Raw genomic sequence first — 20,648 nt, 5'->3', positions numbered from 1 at the left:
TAATGTAGTTTCCTTATGGTCTCAGTCATAGAACAGTCTCTTAAACAATTAGATTTGAGTATGGAATTTTTGATCAGTGTAATTCATGAATTATCTTAGTTTCTTTTTCAATTATATCTTTATATCTTTGATTTTATTAGTATGTGTGTATATATATAAAAATATCTGTATGTCATATGTATATGCATATATTCCAAGGACAGAAGTTATTTTTTACTCTAGGATAATTCATGAATTATATCTTTTTTTTTTTTTTTTTTTTTTTTTTGCGGTACGCGGGCCTCTCACTGTTGTGGCCTCTCCCGTTGCGGAGCACAGGCTCCGGACGTGCAGGCTCAGCGGCCATGGCTCATGGGCCCAGCCGCTCCGCGGCATGTGGTATCTTCCCGGACCGGGGCACGAACCCGTATCCCCTGCATTGGTGGCAGATTCTTAACCTCTGCGCTACCAGGGAAGTCCATGAATTATATCTTTATGTCTCTTCTGTCTGTTGTCTTTCTTCTCTGTTTTCTTCTTTTTCTTTATTTAAATCTTACTCATTCTTAAAGCTCAGCTTAGGCAGGCCGATGTAGTGGAAAGAATATTGAGTTACAGAGACCTGGACTCATTCTTGGCTCTTCCATTTACAAGATATGTGACCTTGGGCGAGTTATTTATCCTGTACATCTTTGGTTTCTCATTGTGAAATGCTGGTCCCAAAGGGTTGTTGAGATAATTAAATGAAATAGAATTTGAGAAGTGTCTGTGCACTGTAATAGTAGTTGTAATTTATTGACAGTTAAGCATAAACAGTGTATTTTCCTCCCCTTTTTGCTAAATTCTGATGCTATTCTGTCAGGAAACCTTTTAAAGCCTTGCTAGGTGAAAATGATTACTCCTTTCTTTCCTCTCCCATAACATGTTGCTGTTACAGATATTTTAGAGCTAAAACATTTATTTCACGCTTACCTGTGCTTCTTTAGTCCTTAAGCTTCGTGAGAGCTGAAAGTAGCAACCATGCTTTGTCCCTGTACCTGTCGAGTTGCTTATTGGCACGTAGTAGGCCCTCAGTAGCTGTGTGTTGAATAAACGTTCGGAAAAATGATTTTCTTCAGGTTCTCTAAGAAACAGTGGTTTATGATTAAAATAACAAGCGATCAATCTATGACTGTTTTATTTGTATTTTTAATGGCAATTGAGGTAATTTTAAAGTGATAATTGAAGTAGTAATTGCTTTTATTTATGTTGTACTATTACATACTGAATATAAAGTAGTATTTGTTAAATGGGTGCTAATTGTTCATAATCTCCAAAACTTATTTTATAAACCAAATGTACATTTTACTTCAGAATATTAGTGTCATGATAATCATTCATCCATTAAATATATTCTTTCACATATATTTATAGTTATCACATTTCTCTTATCAGAACATACATTTATTATCTTTTATTTGATCAAAATATTTTGAATTATGTGTTCACATTTAAGAGATTGGAAATTATCTCATGGAAGAAAGAGAATTTTCTCAAAATAGGTAGTTATAGTTGGTTCAACTCCAGGTTTGTATTACTGTTCAGTTTTACTGTTTCAATTATTTGTTTAGCTGATTTTACTCATATTATGTAGTAATTTTTTTAGCCATGTAATTTCTAAATATGTCCATTATAAAGCAAGGCAGAGAGGAATGAAACTATCTAAAAACTAAGGCCAGATATTTGTCTTATCAGGTACTCCTAATGCTAACACACTGGGTGATTGCCACAAAATTTCTTTAAAATATAAGTGTCCCATCAATAGATGAATGGATAAAGAAAATGTTTCAAATATATATATATATATATATATATATATATATATATATATACATATACATGTATATATATATATATTATTTTTTATTATTTTTGGCCACATTAGGTCTTTGTTGCCGCATGCGGGCTTTCTCTAGTTGCAGCGAGTGGGGGTTACTCTTTGTTGTGGTGCATGGGCTTCTCATTGCATTGGCTTCTCTTGTTGCGGAGCACGGGCTCTAGGCATGCGGGCTTCAGTAGTTGTGGCACACAGGCTCAGTAGTTGTGGCTCGTGGGCTCTAGAGTGCAGGCTCAGTAGTTGTGGCACACAGGCTTAGTTGCTCTGCAGCAGGTGGGATCTTCCTGGACCAGGGCTCAAACCTGTGTCCCCCTCATTGGCAAGTAGATTCTTAACCACTGCACCACCAGGGAAGTCTGTGTGTGTGTGTGTGTGTGTGTGTGTGTGTGTATAAAATGGAATATTACTCACTAAAAAAAACAGTGACGTCTTGCCATTTGTGACAATATAGATGGACCTTGGGGCCATTAGGGTAAGTGAAGTAAGTCAGACAGAGAAAGAAAAATACTGGAGGGACCTTCAAGATGGCAGAGGAGTAAGATGTGGAGATTACCTTCCTTCCCACAAACACATCAGAAATACATCTACATGTGGAACAACTCCTACAGAACACCTACTGAACGGTGGCAGAAGACCTCAGACTTCCCAAAAGGCAAGAAACTCCCCACATACCTGGGCAGGGCAAAAGGAAAAAGAAAAAACAGAGACAGAAGAATAGAGACAGGACCTGCCCCTCTGGGAGGGAGCTGTGAAGGAGGAAAAGTTGCCACACACTAGGAAGCCCCTTTACTGGTGGAGACGGTGGGTGGGCGGGGTGGGGTGGGAAGCTTTGGAGCCACGGAGGAGAGCACAGCAACAGGGGTGCAGAGGGTAAAGCGGAGAGATTCCCGCACAGAGGATTGGTTCCGACCAGCACTCACCAGCCTGAGAGGCTTGTCTGCTCACCCACCAGGATGGATATGGGCTGGGAGATGGGGCTCCGGCTTCAGAGGTCATATCACAGGGAGAGGACTGGGGTTGGCTGCGTGAACACAGCCTGAAGGGGGCTAGTGCACCACAGCTATCTGGGAGGGAGTCTGGGAAAAAGTCTGGACAAAAGTCTGGACCTGCCTAAGAGACAAGAGACCATTGTTTTGGGGTGCATGAGGAGAGGGGATCCAGAGTACTGCCTAAACGAGCTCCAGAGATGGGCGCGAGCTGCGGCTATCAGCGCGGACACCAGAGACGGACATGAAATGCTAAGGCTGCTGCTGCAGCCACCAAGAAGCCTGTGTACAAGCACAGGACACTATCCACACCTCCCCTCCTGGGAGCCTATGCAGCCCACCACTGCTGGGGTCCCGTGATCCAGGGACACCTTCCCTGGGAGAATACACATTGTGCCTCCGGCTGTTAAAACGTCATGCTGGCCTCTGCCGCCGCAGGCTCACCCCGCATTCTGCACCCCTCCTTCCCTCTGGCCTGAGTGAGCCAGAGCCCCCGAATCAGCTGCTCTTTTAACCCCATCCTGTCTGGGTGGGGAACAGACGCCCTCAGGCGACCTACATGCAGAGGTGGTGCCAGATCCAAAGCTGAACCCCAGGAGCTATGCGAACAAAGAAGAGAAAGGGAAATCTCTCCCAGCAGCCTCAGGAGCAGCGGATTAAATCTCCACAGTCAACCTGATGTACCCTGCATCTGTGAAATACCTGAATAGACAATGAATCATCCCAAAATTGGGGCAGTGGACTTTGGGAGCAACTGTAGACTTGGGGTTTGCTTTCTGCATCTAATTTGTTTCTGGTTTTATGTTTATTTTAGTTTAGTATTTAGAGCTTATTATCACTGGTAAATTTGTTTATTGATTTGGTTGCTCTCTTCCTTTTTTTAAAAATATTTTTTCTTTTCCTGTTTTTGTGAGTGTGTATGTGTATGCTTCTCTGTGTGATTTTGTCTGTGTGGCTTTGCTTTTACCATTTGTCCTAGGGTTCTGTCTTTCCTTTTTTCTTTTGGATAGTTTTTAGCGCTTGTTATCATTGGTGGATTTGTTTTTTGGTTTGGTTGTTCTCTTCTTTCTTTTTTTTATTGCTTTTTTATTTTTAATAATTTATTTTTTATTTTAATTATTTTGTTTTATTATCTTCTTTCTTTTTGTCTTTCTTTTCCTCCCTTTTCTACTGAGCTGAGTGGCTGACAGGGTCTTGGTGCTCCGGCCGGGTGTCAGGCCTGAACCTCTGAGGTGGGAGAGCCAAGTTCAGGACATTGGACCACCAGAAACCTCTCAGCCCCATGTAAAATCAAATGGCAAGAGCTCTCACAGAGATCTCCATCTCAACGCTAAGACCCAGCTCCACTCAACAACCAGCAAGCTATAGTGCTGGACACCCTATGCCAAACAGCTAGCAAGACAGGAACACAACCCCACCCATTAGCAGAGAGGCTGCCTAAAATCATAATCAGTTCACAGACACCCCAAAACACACCACCGGACGTGGTCCTGCCCACCAGAAAGAAAAGATCCATCCCCACCCACCAAAACACAGGCACCAGTCCCCTCCAGCAGGAAGCCTACACAACCCACTGAACCAATCTTATGCACTGGGGGCAGACACCAAAAACAATGGGAACTATGAACCTGTGGCCTGCGAAAGGAGACCCCAAGCGCAGTAAGTTAAGAAAAATGAGAAGACAGAGAAATACTCAGCAGATGAAGGAGCAAAGTAAAAACCCACCAGACCAGACAAATGAAGAGGAAATAGGCAGCCTACCTGAAAAAGAATTCAGAGTAATGATAGTAAAGATGATCCCAAGTTTTGGAAATAGAACAGAGAAAATACAAGAAATGTTTAACAAGGACTTAGAAGAACTAAAGGGCAAACAACAAAAATGAAACACACAATAAATGAAATTAAAAGTTCTCTAGAAGGAATCAATAGCAGAATAACTGAGGCAGAAGAACGGATAAATGACCTGGAAGATAAAATGGTGGAAATAACTACCGCAGAGCAGAATAAAGAAAAAAGAATGAAAAGAATTGAGGACAGTCTCAGAGACCTCTGGGACAACATTAAACGCACCAACATTTGAATTATAGGGTCCCAGAAGACGAAGAGAAAAAGAAAGGGACTGAGAAAATATTTGAAGGATTATAGTTGAAAATTTTCCTAACCTGGGAAAGGAAATAATCAGTCAAGTCCAGGAAGCAGAAAGAGTCCCATACAGGATAAATCCAAGGAGAAGCACACCAAGACACATATTAATCAAACTATCAAAAATAAAATACGAAGGAAAAATATTAAAAGCAGCAAGGGAAAAGCAACAAATATCATACAAGGGAATCCCCATAAGGTTAACAGTTGATTTTTTAGCAGAAACTCTGCAAGTCAGAAGGGAGTGGCAGGACATAATTAAAGTGAAGAAAGGGGAAAACCTACAACCAAGATTACTCTTCCCAGCAAGGATCTCATTCAGATTTGACGGAGAAATTAAAACCTTTACCGACAAGCAAAAACTAAGAGAATTCAGCACCACCAAACCAGCTTTACAACAAATACTAAAGGAACTTCTCTAGGCAGGAAACACAAGAGAAGGAAAAGACCTACAAAAACAAACCCAAAACAATTAAGAAAATGGTAATAGGAACATGCATATTGATAATTGCCTTAAATGTAAGTGGATTAAATGCACCAACCAAAAGACATAGACTGGCTGAATGGGTACAAAAACAAGACCAATATATATGCTGTCTACAAGAGACCCACTTCAGACCTAGGGACACATTCAGACTGAAAGTGAGGGGATGGAAAAAGATTTCCATGCAAATGGAAATCGAAAGATGGAGTAGCAGTTCTTATATCAGACAAAATAGACTTTAAAATAAAGACTATTACAAGAGACAAAGAAGGACACTACATAGTGATCAAGGGAGCAATCCAAGAAGAAGATATAACAATTATAAATATTTATGCACCCAACATAGGAGCGCCTCAATACATAAGGCAAATGCTAACAGCCATAAAAGGGGAAATCAAGAGTAACACAGTCATAGTAGGGGACTTTAACACCCCACTTTCACCAATGGACAGAACATCCAAAGTGAAAATAAATAAGGAAACACATTCTTTAAAAGACACATTACACAAGATGGACTTAATTGATATTTATAGGACATTCCATCCAAAAGCAACAGAATACACTTTCTTCTCAAGTGCTCATGGAACATTCTCCAGGATAGATCATATCATGGGTCACACATCGAGCCTTGGCAAATTTAAGAAAATTGAAATCATATCAAGTATCTTTTCTGACCACAACACTATGAGACTACATATCAATTACAGGAAAAAAACTGTAAAACATACAAACACATGGAGGCTAAACAATACACTACTAAATAACCAAGAGATCACTGAAGAAATCAAGAGGAAATCAAAAATACCTAGAAACAAATGACAATGAAAACACCATGACCCAAAACCTATGGGATGCAGCAAAAGCAGTTCTAACAGGGAAGTTTATAGCAATACAATCCTACCTTAAGAAACAGGAAACATCTCGAATAAACAACCTAACCTTGTACCTAAAGCAATTAGAGAAAGAAGAACAAAAAAACCCCCAAAGTTAGTAGAAGGAAAGAAATCATAAAGATCAGGTCTGAAATAAATGAAAAAGAAATGAAGGAAACAATAGCAAAGATTAATAAAACTAAAACCTGGTTCTTTGAGAAGATAAGCATAATTGATTAAACCATTAGCCAGACTCCTCAAGATAAAAAGGGAGAAGGCTCAAATCAATAGAATTAGAAATGAAAAAGGAGAAGTAACAACTGACACTGAAGAAATACAAAGGATCATGAGAGATTACAACAAGCAACTATATGCCAATAAAATGGACAACCTGGAAGAAATGGACAAATTCTTGGAAAAGCACAACATTCCAAGACTGAACCAGGAAGAAATAGAAAATATAAACAGACCAGTCACAAGCACTGAAATTGAAACTGTGATTAAAAATCATCCAACAAACAAGAGTCCAGGACCAGATGGCTTCACAGGTGAATTCTATCAAACACTGAGAGAAGAGCTAACACCTATCCTTCTCAAACTCTTCCAAAATAGAGCAGAGGGAGGAACACTCCCAAACTCATTCTGCGAGGCCACCATCACCCTGATACCAAAACCAGACAAAGATGTCACAGAAAAAGAAAACTACAGGCCAATATCACTGATGAACATAGATGCAAAAATCCTCAACAAACAGAATTCAGCAGCACATTAAAGGGATCATACACCATGATCAAGTTGGGTTTATCCCAGGAATGTAAGGATTCTTTAGTATACGCAAAGCAATCAATGTGATGCACCATATTAACAAACTGAAGGATAAAATCCATATGATGATCTCAATAGACACAGAAAAAGCGTTTGACAAAATTTAACACCCATTTATGATAAAAACCCTCCAGAAAGTAAGCATAGAGGGAGCTTACCTCAACATAACAGGCCATATATGACAAACCCATAGGTAGCATTGTTCTCAGTGGTGAAAAACTGAAACCATTTCCACTAAGATCAGGAACAAGGCAAGGTTGCTCACTCTCACCACTATTATTCAACATAGTTTTGGAAGTTTAGCCACAGCAGTCAGAGAAGAAAAAGAGATAAAAGGAATCCAAATCAGAAAAGAAGAAGTAAAGCTGTCACCATTTGCAGATGACATGATACTATAGAGAATCCTAAACATGCTACCAGAAAAGTACTAGAGCTAATCAATAAATTTGGTAATGTAGCAGGATACAAAATTAATGCACACAAATCTCTTTCATTCCTATGCACTAATGATGAAACATCTGAAAGAGAAATTAAGGATACACTCCCATTTACCATTGCAACAAAAAGAATAAAATACCTAGGAATAAACCTACCTAAGGAGACAAAAGACCTGTATGCAGAAAACTGTAAGACACTGATGAAAGAAATTAAAGATGATACAAACAGATGGAGAGATATACCATGTTCTTGGATTGGAAGAATCAACATTGTGAAAATGACTATATGACCCAAAGCAATCTTCAGATTCAGTGCAATCCCTATTAGACTACCAATGGCAATTTTCACAGAACCAGAACAAAAAATTTCACAATTTGTATGGAAACACCAGAGACCCCGAATAGCCAAAGCAATCTTGAGAAAGAAAAATGGAGCTGGAGGAATCAGGCTCCCTGACTTCACACTATATTATAAAGCTGCAGTAATCAAGACAGTATGGTACTGGTACAAAAACAGAAATATAGATCAATGAAACAGGATAGAAAGCCCAGAGATAAACCCATGCACATATGGTCACCTTATCTTTGATAAAGGAGGCAAGAATGTACAGTGCAGAAAGGACAGCCTCTTCAATAAGTGGTGCTGGGAACACTGGACAGCTACATGTAAAAGAATGAAATTAGAACACTTCCTAACACCATACACAAAAATAAACTCAAAATGGATTAAAGGCCTAAATGTAAGGCCAGGCACTATAAATCTCTAAGAGGAAAACATAGGCAGAACACTCTTTGACATAAATCACAGGAAGATCCTTTTTGGCCCACCTCCTAGAGAAATGGAAATAAAAACAAAAAGAAACATATAGGATGTAATGAAACTTAAAAGCTTTTGCTCAACAAAGGAAACTAAACAAGACGAAAAGAACAACCCTCAGAATGGGAGAAAATATTTCCAAATGAAGCAACTGATAAAGGGTTAATCTCCAAAATATACAAGCAGCTCATGCAGGTCAATATTAATAACATAAACAACCCAATCCAAAAAAGGGCAGAAGACCCAAATAGATATTTCTCCAGAGAAGATATACAAATTGCCAACAAACACATGAAAGGATGCTCAACATCATTAATCATTAGAGAAATGCAAATCAAAAGTACAATGAGATATCACCTCACACCGGTCAGAATGGCCATCATCAAAAAATCTACAAACAGTATATGCTGGAGAGGGTGTGGAAAAAGGGGAACCCTCTTGCACTGTTGGTGGGAATGTAAACTGATACAGCCACTAAGGAGAACAGTATGGAGGTTCTTTAAAAAACTAAAAACAGAACTACCACATGACCCAGGAGTCCCACTACTGGGCATATACCCTGAGAAAACCATAATTCAAAAAGAGTCCTGTACCCCAGTGTTCATTGCAGCACTATTTACAATAGCCAGGACATGGAAGCAACCTAAGTGTCCATCAACAGATGAATGGATAAAGAAGATGTGGTACATATATACAATGGAATATTACTCAGCCATATAAAGAAACAACATTGAGTTATTTGCAGTGAGGTGGATGGACCTAGAGACTGTCATACAGAGTGAAGTAAGTCAGAAAGAGAAAAACAAATACCGTATGCTAACGCATATATATGGAATCTAAAAAAAAAAAAGTGGTTCTGAAGAACCTAGGGATAGGACAGGAATAAAGACGCAGATGTAGAGAATGGACTTGAGGACATGGGGAGGGGGAAGGGTAAGCTGGGACGAAGTGAGAGAGTGGCATGGACATATATACACTACCAAATGTAAAATAGATAGCTATTTGGAAGCAGCCGCATGGCACAGAGAGATCAGCTCCGTGATTTGTGACCACCTAGAGGGGTGGGTTAGGGAGGGTGGGAGGGAGACGCAAGAGGGAGGAGAAATGGGGATAAATTTATATGTATAGCTGATTTAGTTTGTTGTACAGCAGAAACTAACACAACATTGTAAAGCAATTATACTCCAATAAAGATGTTAAAAAAAGACAAATACTGTATGATACCATTTTTTTTCTTTTTTTTATTAGTTTCTGCTTTATAACAAAGTGAATCAGTCATACATATACATCTGTATGATATCATTTATAGGTAGAATTTAAAAATTAAAGAAAACCCCAAGCTCATAGATACAGAGAATAAATTGGTGGTTGTCAGAGGCAGGGGGTGGTTGGAGGTAGGGGAAATGGGTGAAGGGGGTCCAAATGTACACACTTCCTAGTTATAAAATGAGTCCTGGGGGTGTAATATACAGCATGGCAACATAGTTAATAATGTATTGTATTGCATTTTTGAAAGTTGCTAGGAGAGTAGATCTTAAAAGTTCTCATCACAAGAAAAAAATTATAACTATGTATGGTGATGGATGTTAACTAGAATTATGTGGTGATCATTTTGCAATATATATAAATATTAAATCATTATGTTATACACCTGAAATTAATGTCAGTTATACCACAATAAAAAATAGTAAAAACCTTTAAAATGACTTCTCTAGGAATTTCATTATTGTGGGTTCTTGGGTAACTTATGTCAGTTTTCTGAGCCCCAGTTTTCTTTCCTAGGTATGGAAATAATAGGTTACTGTTGAGAATATTTATTAGTGGGCAGAGGGTATGGGGGAGAGGAGTTTCTTATAGACTCACAGCTTCTGAATGAAACTAAGTTGTACTAATGTGGGTGATTGATATGGGAAAATGCCACAAGGTTTTCACTGTTGCAGTGGTTATTAAAATTATTTGAGCACAATAATACATATGTGCAAAGTAGGACAAGAGATCATGAAGCTATTCAGATATCTCATTGGCCCCGATAGTAACGATAGAGCAAGAAAATCTTTTAGAGCAATGAAGATGGGAGAGAATAAGGAAAAGCAATGTAACTTTCTCTAGCCAAAAGTTACTGGATACCTAGGACGAAGCAGTAGGCTTTCTAGGGTTCAAGACCTAAAGATGTTTGACTGATCCCGCCAGATTTCTTAGGAGTAGGGGTCTTAAGCAGGGGTCATTACAAACTGAGAAATCAAGGAATCCATGTAGTTTGATAGGGAGAAATTATATTTTTATTTTTATTAACCTCTAACTCATGTTAAGCATTTCCTTCAGTTATGAAGGGCTTGGCCCAGCCTGTCGTTCTTTTAACAGCAAGTATAGTAAGATTAGCAGTACTTTTGAATTTATCACCAATAGAAATTGCAGACACATACCATACTTCAGTTACTGCAAATATATTGAAATATTGTTTATACTTGTCATTACTTTGAAATGGTTATTAGACTTGTGAGTACAACTTGTTATTTAATGTGTTATTAAAGAAGTAACATAGATTACAGCATCACAAATCGGTTGTTATATCATATATTTATTTTTATACTTTGATTCTTTTTGTTATCTTGTGTATTTTATTTTATGCATGTAATTACATTATTTTGAAAAGGCTTTGCCAGATTGCCAAAGAGGGTCATGGAGTAAAAATGGTGAAAGACCTTTTAGAGGCTGAGACATGCTGTAGGAGGGCATCAGGGAAGACATGGAGGATGACACAGAGAGGAGGTTCTAAGACAACTGGTTGAGCATAAGACCTAAAAGAATGAAGACTTGTTTTGAAAAGGAGGGAGATACCATTTTGTTGCTGTTGCATGTTGTAGTGCATATGTTGAAGCTTAAATGAGAAAACAGCCTCATGGTTGTTTTTCACAGCTAGAGGATATGTTTTTCACAGCTCTGTGGGTAGCTCTGGAAATCAAATAAGGCCCAGTCAGGCTAAAAGAGGGACATTAATAGACGAAATTGGTTGTACAGGTGATGAAAGACCTAGGAATTCAAACAGGGAATGATGAGGCCACCTAGAGATTAGTTACATCAGGAAGCCACCATCACCTCTAGGCCAGAGGACCAATGGGAGGAGATGATGTTACCAGAGTCCAGAAGTTGGAGCTGTCTGGTGGGAGGGAGAACCATGGTAGGGGCTGTTCAGTCAGGTTGGAATGTTGGAATGAAGGATAGGCAGCTGGAACCTGAAAAGAGATGCAGCTACTGTCAGAGACACTGCCGGAAGTAGAGCCATTTAACAATGGAGCGTGGGAATTACAGTTCCTATGATATAATAGAGTAGAGCAAAAGAAGGGGGTTGAGAAATGGATCAAATGGACAAATGATTGACAGTCCACACTTTTTGCTCTTCAGCATTCATTATCACTCTTCTGCTCTTGTGTAACTCCCATGCAATAATACCTTGTTCCTGCGTAATCTTGCAAGGCAACTCAAATATCCTCTATACAAAGATGCTCTCACCCACTCCACAATGGGAGACACAAAGGCTTATCAGTCCATTGTTTCTATCTCACAGATGATATGTATTCTCACCATCAGAATCTTATAATTTTGTGTCTCATGAATTAAATTGAGACCAGTAGTACCAACATTCTTCATATAATGCCAGAGATGAGGAGCAAACAAAAAAATCACTAATATATACATATAACAGATATGCAGAGCTGCTGCCGTTCTTATTCTCAGAACTGGTCCTAGGGTTATAAGCTGATATTTTTCACTTCACTTCTGTCACAACTGATTCCTTGTTCCCCTTACCCTCTGCCAGCATTTTCCTTGGTGGAGTGACCACATTTCATTCTTGAAAAGTTTGATTCCTTAATGGTGCCACCTCTATTGGATCTCTGTAGATATGGATATACTGAGAATCATACCATTGAATCCCCAGGTTTCCATGGTCTCCTCTGCCTCACTATCCCCTTGGTAATCAGGATCAGTCACCCCAGCCAGTCTTGGTATTCAGGACTCTGGTAACATCATCTTTCTTTGCCTCTTGTTTCACTGGCACAAGGAGCCCAAAACTAGCCTAGAGGTAGTCTCAGCTTCTGATATAATGGATTAAAAAAAATTCTTTTTACTGTGGTAAAAAATATATAACATTTACAATTTTAACCATTTTAAGTGTACAATTCAGTTATATTTATGTTCACAGCACTGTGCAACCATCACCAGTATCTATTTTCAAAAATGTTTATCATCCCAAACAGAAACTGTACCTGTTAAGCAATAACTTCCCCGTCCTCCTTCCCCCACCCCCACCCCTGATAACCTCTAATCTACTTTATATTTCTATGCATTTGCATATTCTAGATAGATACCTTATATAAGTGGCACCATAGAGTATTTGTCCTTTTGTGTTTGTTTTGTTTCATTTGGCATAATGTTTCCAGAGTTAATCCATGTTGCAGTATGTATCAAAGTGGATCATTTTTGTGTCACCTGGTGGAAGTATTCACCCTTTGTAAATTAAGATCTCTTCTAAAATATCAAAGCCCAATATTTTGGGTGTTTGCATGTTTGGGTTGGGGGGGGGAAACCGGTGAGTGGGTTGGTAGATGGTAAGGTTATTAGAGGCTATGTTAATAGAGAGAGGCCACTTCCACTTCCATCCTTTATTTCCTGGATTTGTGTATGCGAGATATAGTAAATGCTAGTCTCCAGTTCAGAACTTGTACCTTGTGCATTGGGAAAGGCTCGGGGAAGTTTACAGTATGTACTTGTGGCGGTGCCTCAAGGAGTCAGGGAGTCTGGGAACTGATGGGAGGGTATGACTTCATATTTTAGAGACTTAAGTAAGGATTCTGCTCACCAAACTTGGAGTATTTCTGTTTTTTTGTCAGTTTGGTTTTTTTGGTTTTTTGTTTTTGTTGTTGTTGTTTAGACCAAATAATGCTTTAGAATCACTTCTCCAATATGGTGGCCATTAGCCACGTGTCTTTTGAGCACTTGAAATGTGACTAGTCTGAATTAAGATGTGATATAAATACACACTGGATTTCAAAAACTTGATACAAAAAGGTGTAAAATATCTAAAAAAAGTGAAATAGCTCACTAATAATTTTTCATGTTGATTTTATGTTGAAATAAAGAATCTTGGATATATTGGGTTAAATAAAATGTTCAAATTAGTTTCACATATTTATTTTTACTTTTCAAAATATTGCTACTAGAAAATTTAAAATTAAACAAAATTTAAAATTTCTTGGATTATATATCTACTGCACCGCACTTTAGAAGGCTGCCCATCTCTTTAATTCCTGGATACACAAGGATCAATTAGATACCACCACAAATACCTGGAGGTCAGATGCTATGATTACTGTTGTACTCCAGCCGTCCATTATAGGAACTGTGCTCACCTTGTCTCTACTGGTTAATTGCTACCACTTGGCCTTTGCTGCTCTGGAATTTCACCATTTTGATTGAGGTTGGCGAGTCCATCTCAGTTATGACATATCCCACCATTATCTTTACCGTCTACTATTATCTCTGGTATATAGAAGTTAGCCGCTAGAGCTTTCTAAGGGTGCTTTTGCTGGCCAGTGTATTATAGAGCACTTTAATTAGGAAAACAATGTCCTTTGGGCCCTCAAAGAGGATGCAGTTGGCGAAAGGGGTGGTTTTGGTTTGCTCATAAAAAAAGCATTCCCAGGCTTCCCTGGTGGCGCAGTGGTTGAGGGTCCACCTGCCGATGCAGGGGACATGGGTTCGTGCCCCGGTCTGGGAGGATCCCACATGCCATGGAGTGGCTGGGCCCGTGAGCCATGGCTGCTGAGCCTGCACGTCCGGAGCCTGTGCTCCGCAGCGGGGGAGGCCACAACAGTGAGAAGCCCACGTACTGCAAAAAAAAAAAAGCACTCCCATCTTCTTTTATTTTATTTTTTAAATATTTATTTATTTATTTGGCTGCACCGGGTCTTAATTGCAGCACACGGGATCTTCATTGCCGCGTGGGGGATCTTCGTTGCGGCATGCGAGATCTTTTTTTTAATAAATAAATAATTAATTAATTTTAATTTTTGGCTGTGTTGGGTCTTCATTGCTGTGCGCGGGCTTTCGCTAGTTGTGGTGAGCGGGGGCTACTCTTCGTTGCGATGCGTGGGCTTCTCATTGTCGTGGCTTCTCTTGCTGCGGAGCCGGGCTCTAGGCACGCAGGCTTCAGTAGTTGTGGCACGTGGGCTCAGTAGTTGTGGCTCGTGGGCTCTAGAGCTCAGGCTCAGTAGTTGTGGCTCACGGGCTTAGTTGCTCTGCGGCATGTGGGATCTTCCTGGGACAGGGCTCGAACCTGTGTCCCCTGCATTGGCAGGTGGATTCTTAACCACTGCGCCACCAGGGAAACCCCTATGCGGGATCTTTAGTTGCGGCATGTGGGCTCTTTTAGTTGCAGCATGTGGGATCTAGTTCCCTGACCAGGGATCGAACCCAGGCCCCTTGCATTGGGAGTGTAGAGTCTTAGCCACCGGACCACCAGGGAAGCCGCCACTCCCATCTTCTTAAGTCTGCATATTATATCAGGAAAGTACTGGCATTTTGACTTTATTAAGTGATGCAGGCTGATGTTGAATTCAATTTACAGTCACCCATTCCAAGCAAATTGTTACAGCTAGCTTATTAAATCCAAATCAAGCCTATATATGTTCTGCGGGTTCCTTCTGTTACAAGATTAGCAAGATTTTGCAGTCCTTTTGCTATAGAAGCTATCTTCTCCCAGAGAAGACTGCATTTCTCCCCCTGTGGCTTACTGAGGTCTGGGTCTATCGATGGCGACAAAGAGATGAAAGTGGGTCTTGCAAATCCTGTTGCAAGACAGCTATTTCAGTTATGGTCCTCACTAAGTCTTTAAGCAAGGGAAGGTCAAGTAGCTCAGACAGGGAGAAGAGGCTGCTGTTGTTGGGAGAAGGGGTGTTTAGAGGAGATTGGAAGTGTACAGTTTTCAGGATTGTCTAATTCCAAAAGTCCTCATCCATCTCCTTCCTTTCTACCTAATGCCCAGCTGATATATACAATCTTAACGTTAGAAACTTGTTGAGGCTCTTTATTCAACTTGTATTTTAATTCTGCATTCCCCATAATTAGATTTTCCATCTGGTCTTTAGCCTTGTCTGCCATGGGGCTATGAGAAATAAGAGATTCTTTAAAGTCAACATAGAAACTCTCTGGCTTTCTGACTGTCTTGAGCTGAGATTCTAGAGCCCTGGGATTACCTTTTCATTTTTGTAAATTCTCTAGCATGTTAGATTTAGCCTTCCCATGCCATGGGTCTTGTAGTAAAGAAAACTGCCATGTCGGTCAAGTGCAGTTGCTACTTCATTTCCCAAAGGCTTGAACTCAGCTGGCACTTTATTTTAAACAATTGCACATGATAATTTAAATATTTGTGATCCCACTGGAGGCCATGGCTCACTGCAAAAGTATCTCATTTCTACCTGCAAAAAGGTGTTCATTGTATTTATGCTCATATAGGTTTACCACAAAATATCAGAAACCCATCTTGAGGCTATTTCTGATACCAAGAGTAATATCATTTGGTGTCCAAATGGAATTGATTACACAAGTACCAGAAGAGGTAAAAAGACAAATAGGGGATGTTAAGGCAACCCAGAGGGTAACAACATTAGGAAGTTGCTTCCATTTTCAAGGTTGAAAAAAGCTAGCTATCCCGAAGGATTTGCAGCCACAGGGAAGACAGATGCTGCGCAGGGTAGATCTAGAGAGGGACAAATACCCTGGCTTCTCCTTTCCTGTCCTCACATATGCCACCAGTGCCTCTCATTGATCCAAACTCCCAAGAAGCCAGTGGGCAAGGAAGTCTGGCACATGTAGTTCCTAGAATATGGAGTAGAGCTGGAGAAGGATGGGTGTGTGTGTGTCTGAGGACAAACAGGTAAATGACTGGCACAACTGGGAGTGCCCAAATGTTAACAACTTTATTCCTGGGCAGGGAGGGATGGCGTGATTCTGAAATAAATGGAGTTATCTTGTAGATGTAATAAAGGTTTTATGTTTTTTTCCACTAACTTATTAAAAGATATTTGTAAATTCTTATTTTGTGAGTATAAGTGTGCTGAAGACATTTACTTTTCTAACATTTATAAAAATGGAAATTTTTTTTACATGTTAAAAAGAGTGTAACTCCCGCTGCACTCTACATATTAACTGCTATTTATGGTAATTTCTGATGTTGCCCTTTAGAAATCCTTTTTGTCTTTTCTTACTTGGTAATTGGACCATCTATTTCTAGCCTGATATAGTAGCTTGATGCTTTCCCATTTGATACCTTCCTAGCATTCTCTCTCATCCATCATTTCTTTCTCTCCCTCCAGCAAGAAGTAATTTTGCTTTTCTTTGAACTATCATAACATTTTTACCTCTTTTGTAAAACTAATCCCTATGACTTTCTATAGCGTTTCATTACTTGAGATCAGGGGCTCTATAATGTTTGTTTTTATATCTTTCACTGTACTTGACATGTAGCAAGTATTTAATATCATTTAATGAATCATTGATTAGATCATAGAATTTCAGAGAGGGAAGGGACTTTATAAATCATCTGGTTCTAACTCTCTGACCTGTCTCCTGTCACACTACTTCATGGAAGGATATTAGATAAATTAAATCTAGTTATTAACTATCTAGTTATCTAAATAGTAGATAAATTAGATATTTGTTTATTAAAATCCCTGTAAAACAGGCACTTTTATTACTTTATGCTCTATGAGTAATGTCATAATCCAGAGAAATAATATAGACAATATTAACTAAATTTTGATACTATTTGCTGCTTTTTTTAAGGCATTTTATTTTATTTTTATTTATTTATTTTTTGGCTGCACTGTGCGGCATGTGGGACCTTAGCTCTATGACCAGGGTTCGAACCTGTGCCCCCTGCATCGGCAGGCAGACCCTCAACCACTGCGCCACCAGGGAAGCCTGAGAAGGAATTTTTAAGTTCTTACTATATGTCATGCATTTTTTTTCAATTCTTAGGTATGACTTTTTCTGATTAAAACCTGTGGTTTCTCTTTACTTTTAATAAGTGCATATAAGAATTAAATTTTTTTTTCTCTAGTGGATTCTCTAAAATAAGAAAATTAATGAATGTTATTTGGTGAGTAAGGCTAGTGCTTCTTTTCCAGTCTTTTAGAAAGTATAGATGTGTAAATTCTTGTCTTATAAATATTATAGAAACAAATTTCTCTAAGAAATTTAAGTGTTTGGGTGCATGATCTCATAATCTTGGAGACATATTTTTATATTGGTTCATGATATCAGAAGTCTGTTTTTAGCTGGCAAGCTACGAGAGCCAGATTGCCAAGCTACGATCTGAGGTTGAAAAAGGAGAGGCCTTGCGACAAAGTCTGGAATATGACCTGGCTGTTGCTAGAAAGGAAGCTGGACTCAGAAGGCGGGCTGCTGAAGAAAGATTAGCTGAGGCACATAGGATCCAAGAAAAACTCTGTGGTAAAACTATTTCTATTTCTTTCCATGTTTAGGGTTGTAACGTCATTGTATATCATTGCTCCCTGTTGTGTATGCATTCCATATAGGATCAGAGGTAGGGTTTTGCTTTCTTTGACTGGCCTTTGATGGACAGACTTTGCTGTGTGTGTATATCTTCTGGCAATTATGTGAACATTCATTTACTTTACCTTACATTATTTTTTTTGTACAAGTATAGAAAAATGGGTTCAAAATTCTGTTAATCACTTTTTAGAGCACTTGTTCCATGAATAATCAGCAGAATCACATAGAGATTTAAAAAAATTTCATAGACCTCCTATCACATGTAATCTGAAACAGAATCTCTAGCTTGAGAAAATCTGTATGTTCAAGAAGCACTGCAGGTGATTTGTTGATTAGCTAGGTTTAGGAACCACAGAGTATAATATATATAAAGAAGTGTGCCTAGATAAGTGTATGACTTATAACCAGCACCTGGGTCATGAAATGGAAAATTACCAGAAGTCCTCCACATAGTTTACTGCTATCCTGATTTTTAATAGCAATAATTAACGTTGCCTCTTTTTTGTACTTTATATGAAAGGAATCATATAGTATGTACTCTTTTGTATCTGGCTTCTTTTCTTCAACATTGTGCTTGTGAGTTAATTCCTATTGTCATATGAACTTCATATTGATGTTTAGTATTATATAGTGTGAACACACCACACTTATATTCATCCATTTCTATTGGTAGTGGGTAGTGTCTGGTTTTTGTTTATTAAGAATAATGTTGACCTGAACATTCTTTTTTTTTTTTTTTTTTTTTTTGCGGTACGCGGGCCTCTCACTGTTGTGGCCTCTCCCATTGCGGAGCACAGGCTCCGGACGCGCAGGCTCAGCGGCCATGCCTCACAGGCCCAGCCGCTCCATGGCATGTGGGACCTTCCCGGACCGGGGCACAAACCCGTGTCCCCTGCATCGGCAGGCGGACTCTCAACCACTGCGCCACCAGGGAAGCCCGCCCTGAACATTCTTTTTTTTTTTTTTTTTTCTTCTTTTTGCGGTATGTGGGCCTCCCACTGCCGTGGCCTCTCCCGTTGCGGAGCACAGGCTCCGGACGCGCAGGCCCAGCGGCCATGGCTCACGGGCCCAGCCGCTCCGCGGCATATGGGATCCTCCCAGACCGGGGCACGAACCCGTATCCCCTGCATCGGCAGGCGGACTCCCAACCACTTGCGCCACCAGGGAGGCCCCCTGAACATTCTTATACTCAGCAGGTTTTAATGAAGAGAACACTGAACGTGAATTCTGAAGATTTAGATTTAGGTCCTGATTCTGCCACTTACTGATACTTGAACCTAGGTTGTTTTAAGGATGAAATGAGAAAATAAAAGTGCTTTGTTAACTGCATGGGGCCAAGTGAATGTCAAGTTATAATATTATAAAGGTTATGATCCCTAGTCTTGGCCTGGCCATTGGTCAAAAATACTTTTGATTACCTTTGGCATTTAATTACTAAACTACTATCTGGAACTTAGGATTATAAGACTTGAAAGGCACTAGATGTACAAGTTAATGACTTTTATTTAATTATGAGGAAGTTGAAGTCCAGGGAAGATGGGAAGTTACTTGCCCAAAGTCAAATGATTTCAAGACACTTTACAGAGGAAGATAGAAGAATGGCCATTAATCACATGAAAAATGCTTACCCTCATTTTTTATCAGAGAAATGCAAACTAAAACCACAGTGACTGTCACTGATACCCATCCGATGGCTCTCATTGAAACGACTGTCAATACCAAATGTTAGTTAGGATGTAGAGGAACTGGAACTCTTATACTTTGTTAATGAGAAAGTGAAATGGTACAACTACTTTGGAAAAAAACTTGGCAATTTCTTTTAAAATAAGCATATATTTATCCAGTGACCCAGAAGTTTCACTCTTTGGTAGTTTCTCTGAGAAACATTTGTCCACAAAAGACTTGTATAAGAATTTCATAGCAGCTCTATTCATGGCAGCCCCAAATTGGAGAAAAACCCCAAATATCCATTGACAGAAGAATGAAGAAACAATTTTTGTATATTCATTCAATGAAATATTACTAAGCAATAAAAATGAACCAACTACTGATACATTCAGTAACATGAGTGAATCTCAAAAACATTATGCTGAGTGAAACTTTACACAGAAGAGGACTTCCTGTATGATTCCATTATATGAAATTCTAGGACAGAAAAAACTAGTCGTTGGTGAAAAAAAAAATCAGAACAGCGGTTACCTCTAGGATGGGTTGGCAGTGAGGACTAACTAGGAAAAGTAGGGGGAAACTTTTCCGATTGAAGGAAATTTTCTGTATTTTGATAGGGATTTTGGTTACATGAGTGTATGCATTTGTCAAGTCTCTTTGAATGGAGCACTTAAGATTTGTCCATTTCACTATATGTAAATTTTACCTGCAAAAAAAATTGAATTCTATATTATTGGTATGAATGCTTAATTATTCAGCAGTGAAATGTACTTTTCTTTGCAACTTGTTTTGAAATGCATAAAAAAGTATGGTCTGATGGATGAAAAAAATGAGTGGATGCATGGATAGATGGATGAATGTGTGGTAAAGAAAATACATATGGGAAAATGTTAACAATCATAGAGTCTAGTCTGAGGTTTACAGGTGTTCATTTTACAATACTTTAAACTTTATATATATGATAAAATATTGAGGGTAGAATAAAAAACAAC

The 20,648-nt window shown here is 39.1% G+C and overlaps 1 protein-coding gene across 1 annotated transcript in view; it reads left to right on the top strand.

The window, feature by feature from the left end:
• Positions 1-20,648, top strand: part of CCDC171 (coiled-coil domain containing 171) — a 346,670-nt gene that overhangs the window by 16,630 nt on the left and 309,392 nt on the right. Inside the window, exon 5 of the mRNA XM_060101112.1 lies at positions 17,751-17,925. Within this exon, the coding sequence (XP_059957095.1) occupies positions 17,751-17,925 (175 nt within the window). The remainder of the gene's footprint in view (positions 1-17,750; positions 17,926-20,648) is intronic.

The sequence above is a fragment of the Mesoplodon densirostris genome, chromosome 6 (assembly GCF_025265405.1).
Source record: "Mesoplodon densirostris isolate mMesDen1 chromosome 6, mMesDen1 primary haplotype, whole genome shotgun sequence".
In the NCBI taxonomy this organism is placed as follows: Eukaryota; Metazoa; Chordata; class Mammalia; order Artiodactyla; family Ziphiidae; genus Mesoplodon; species Mesoplodon densirostris.
Note: the sequence above shows the minus strand (reverse complement) of the source record. Positions and strands in the feature narration are given on the sequence as shown.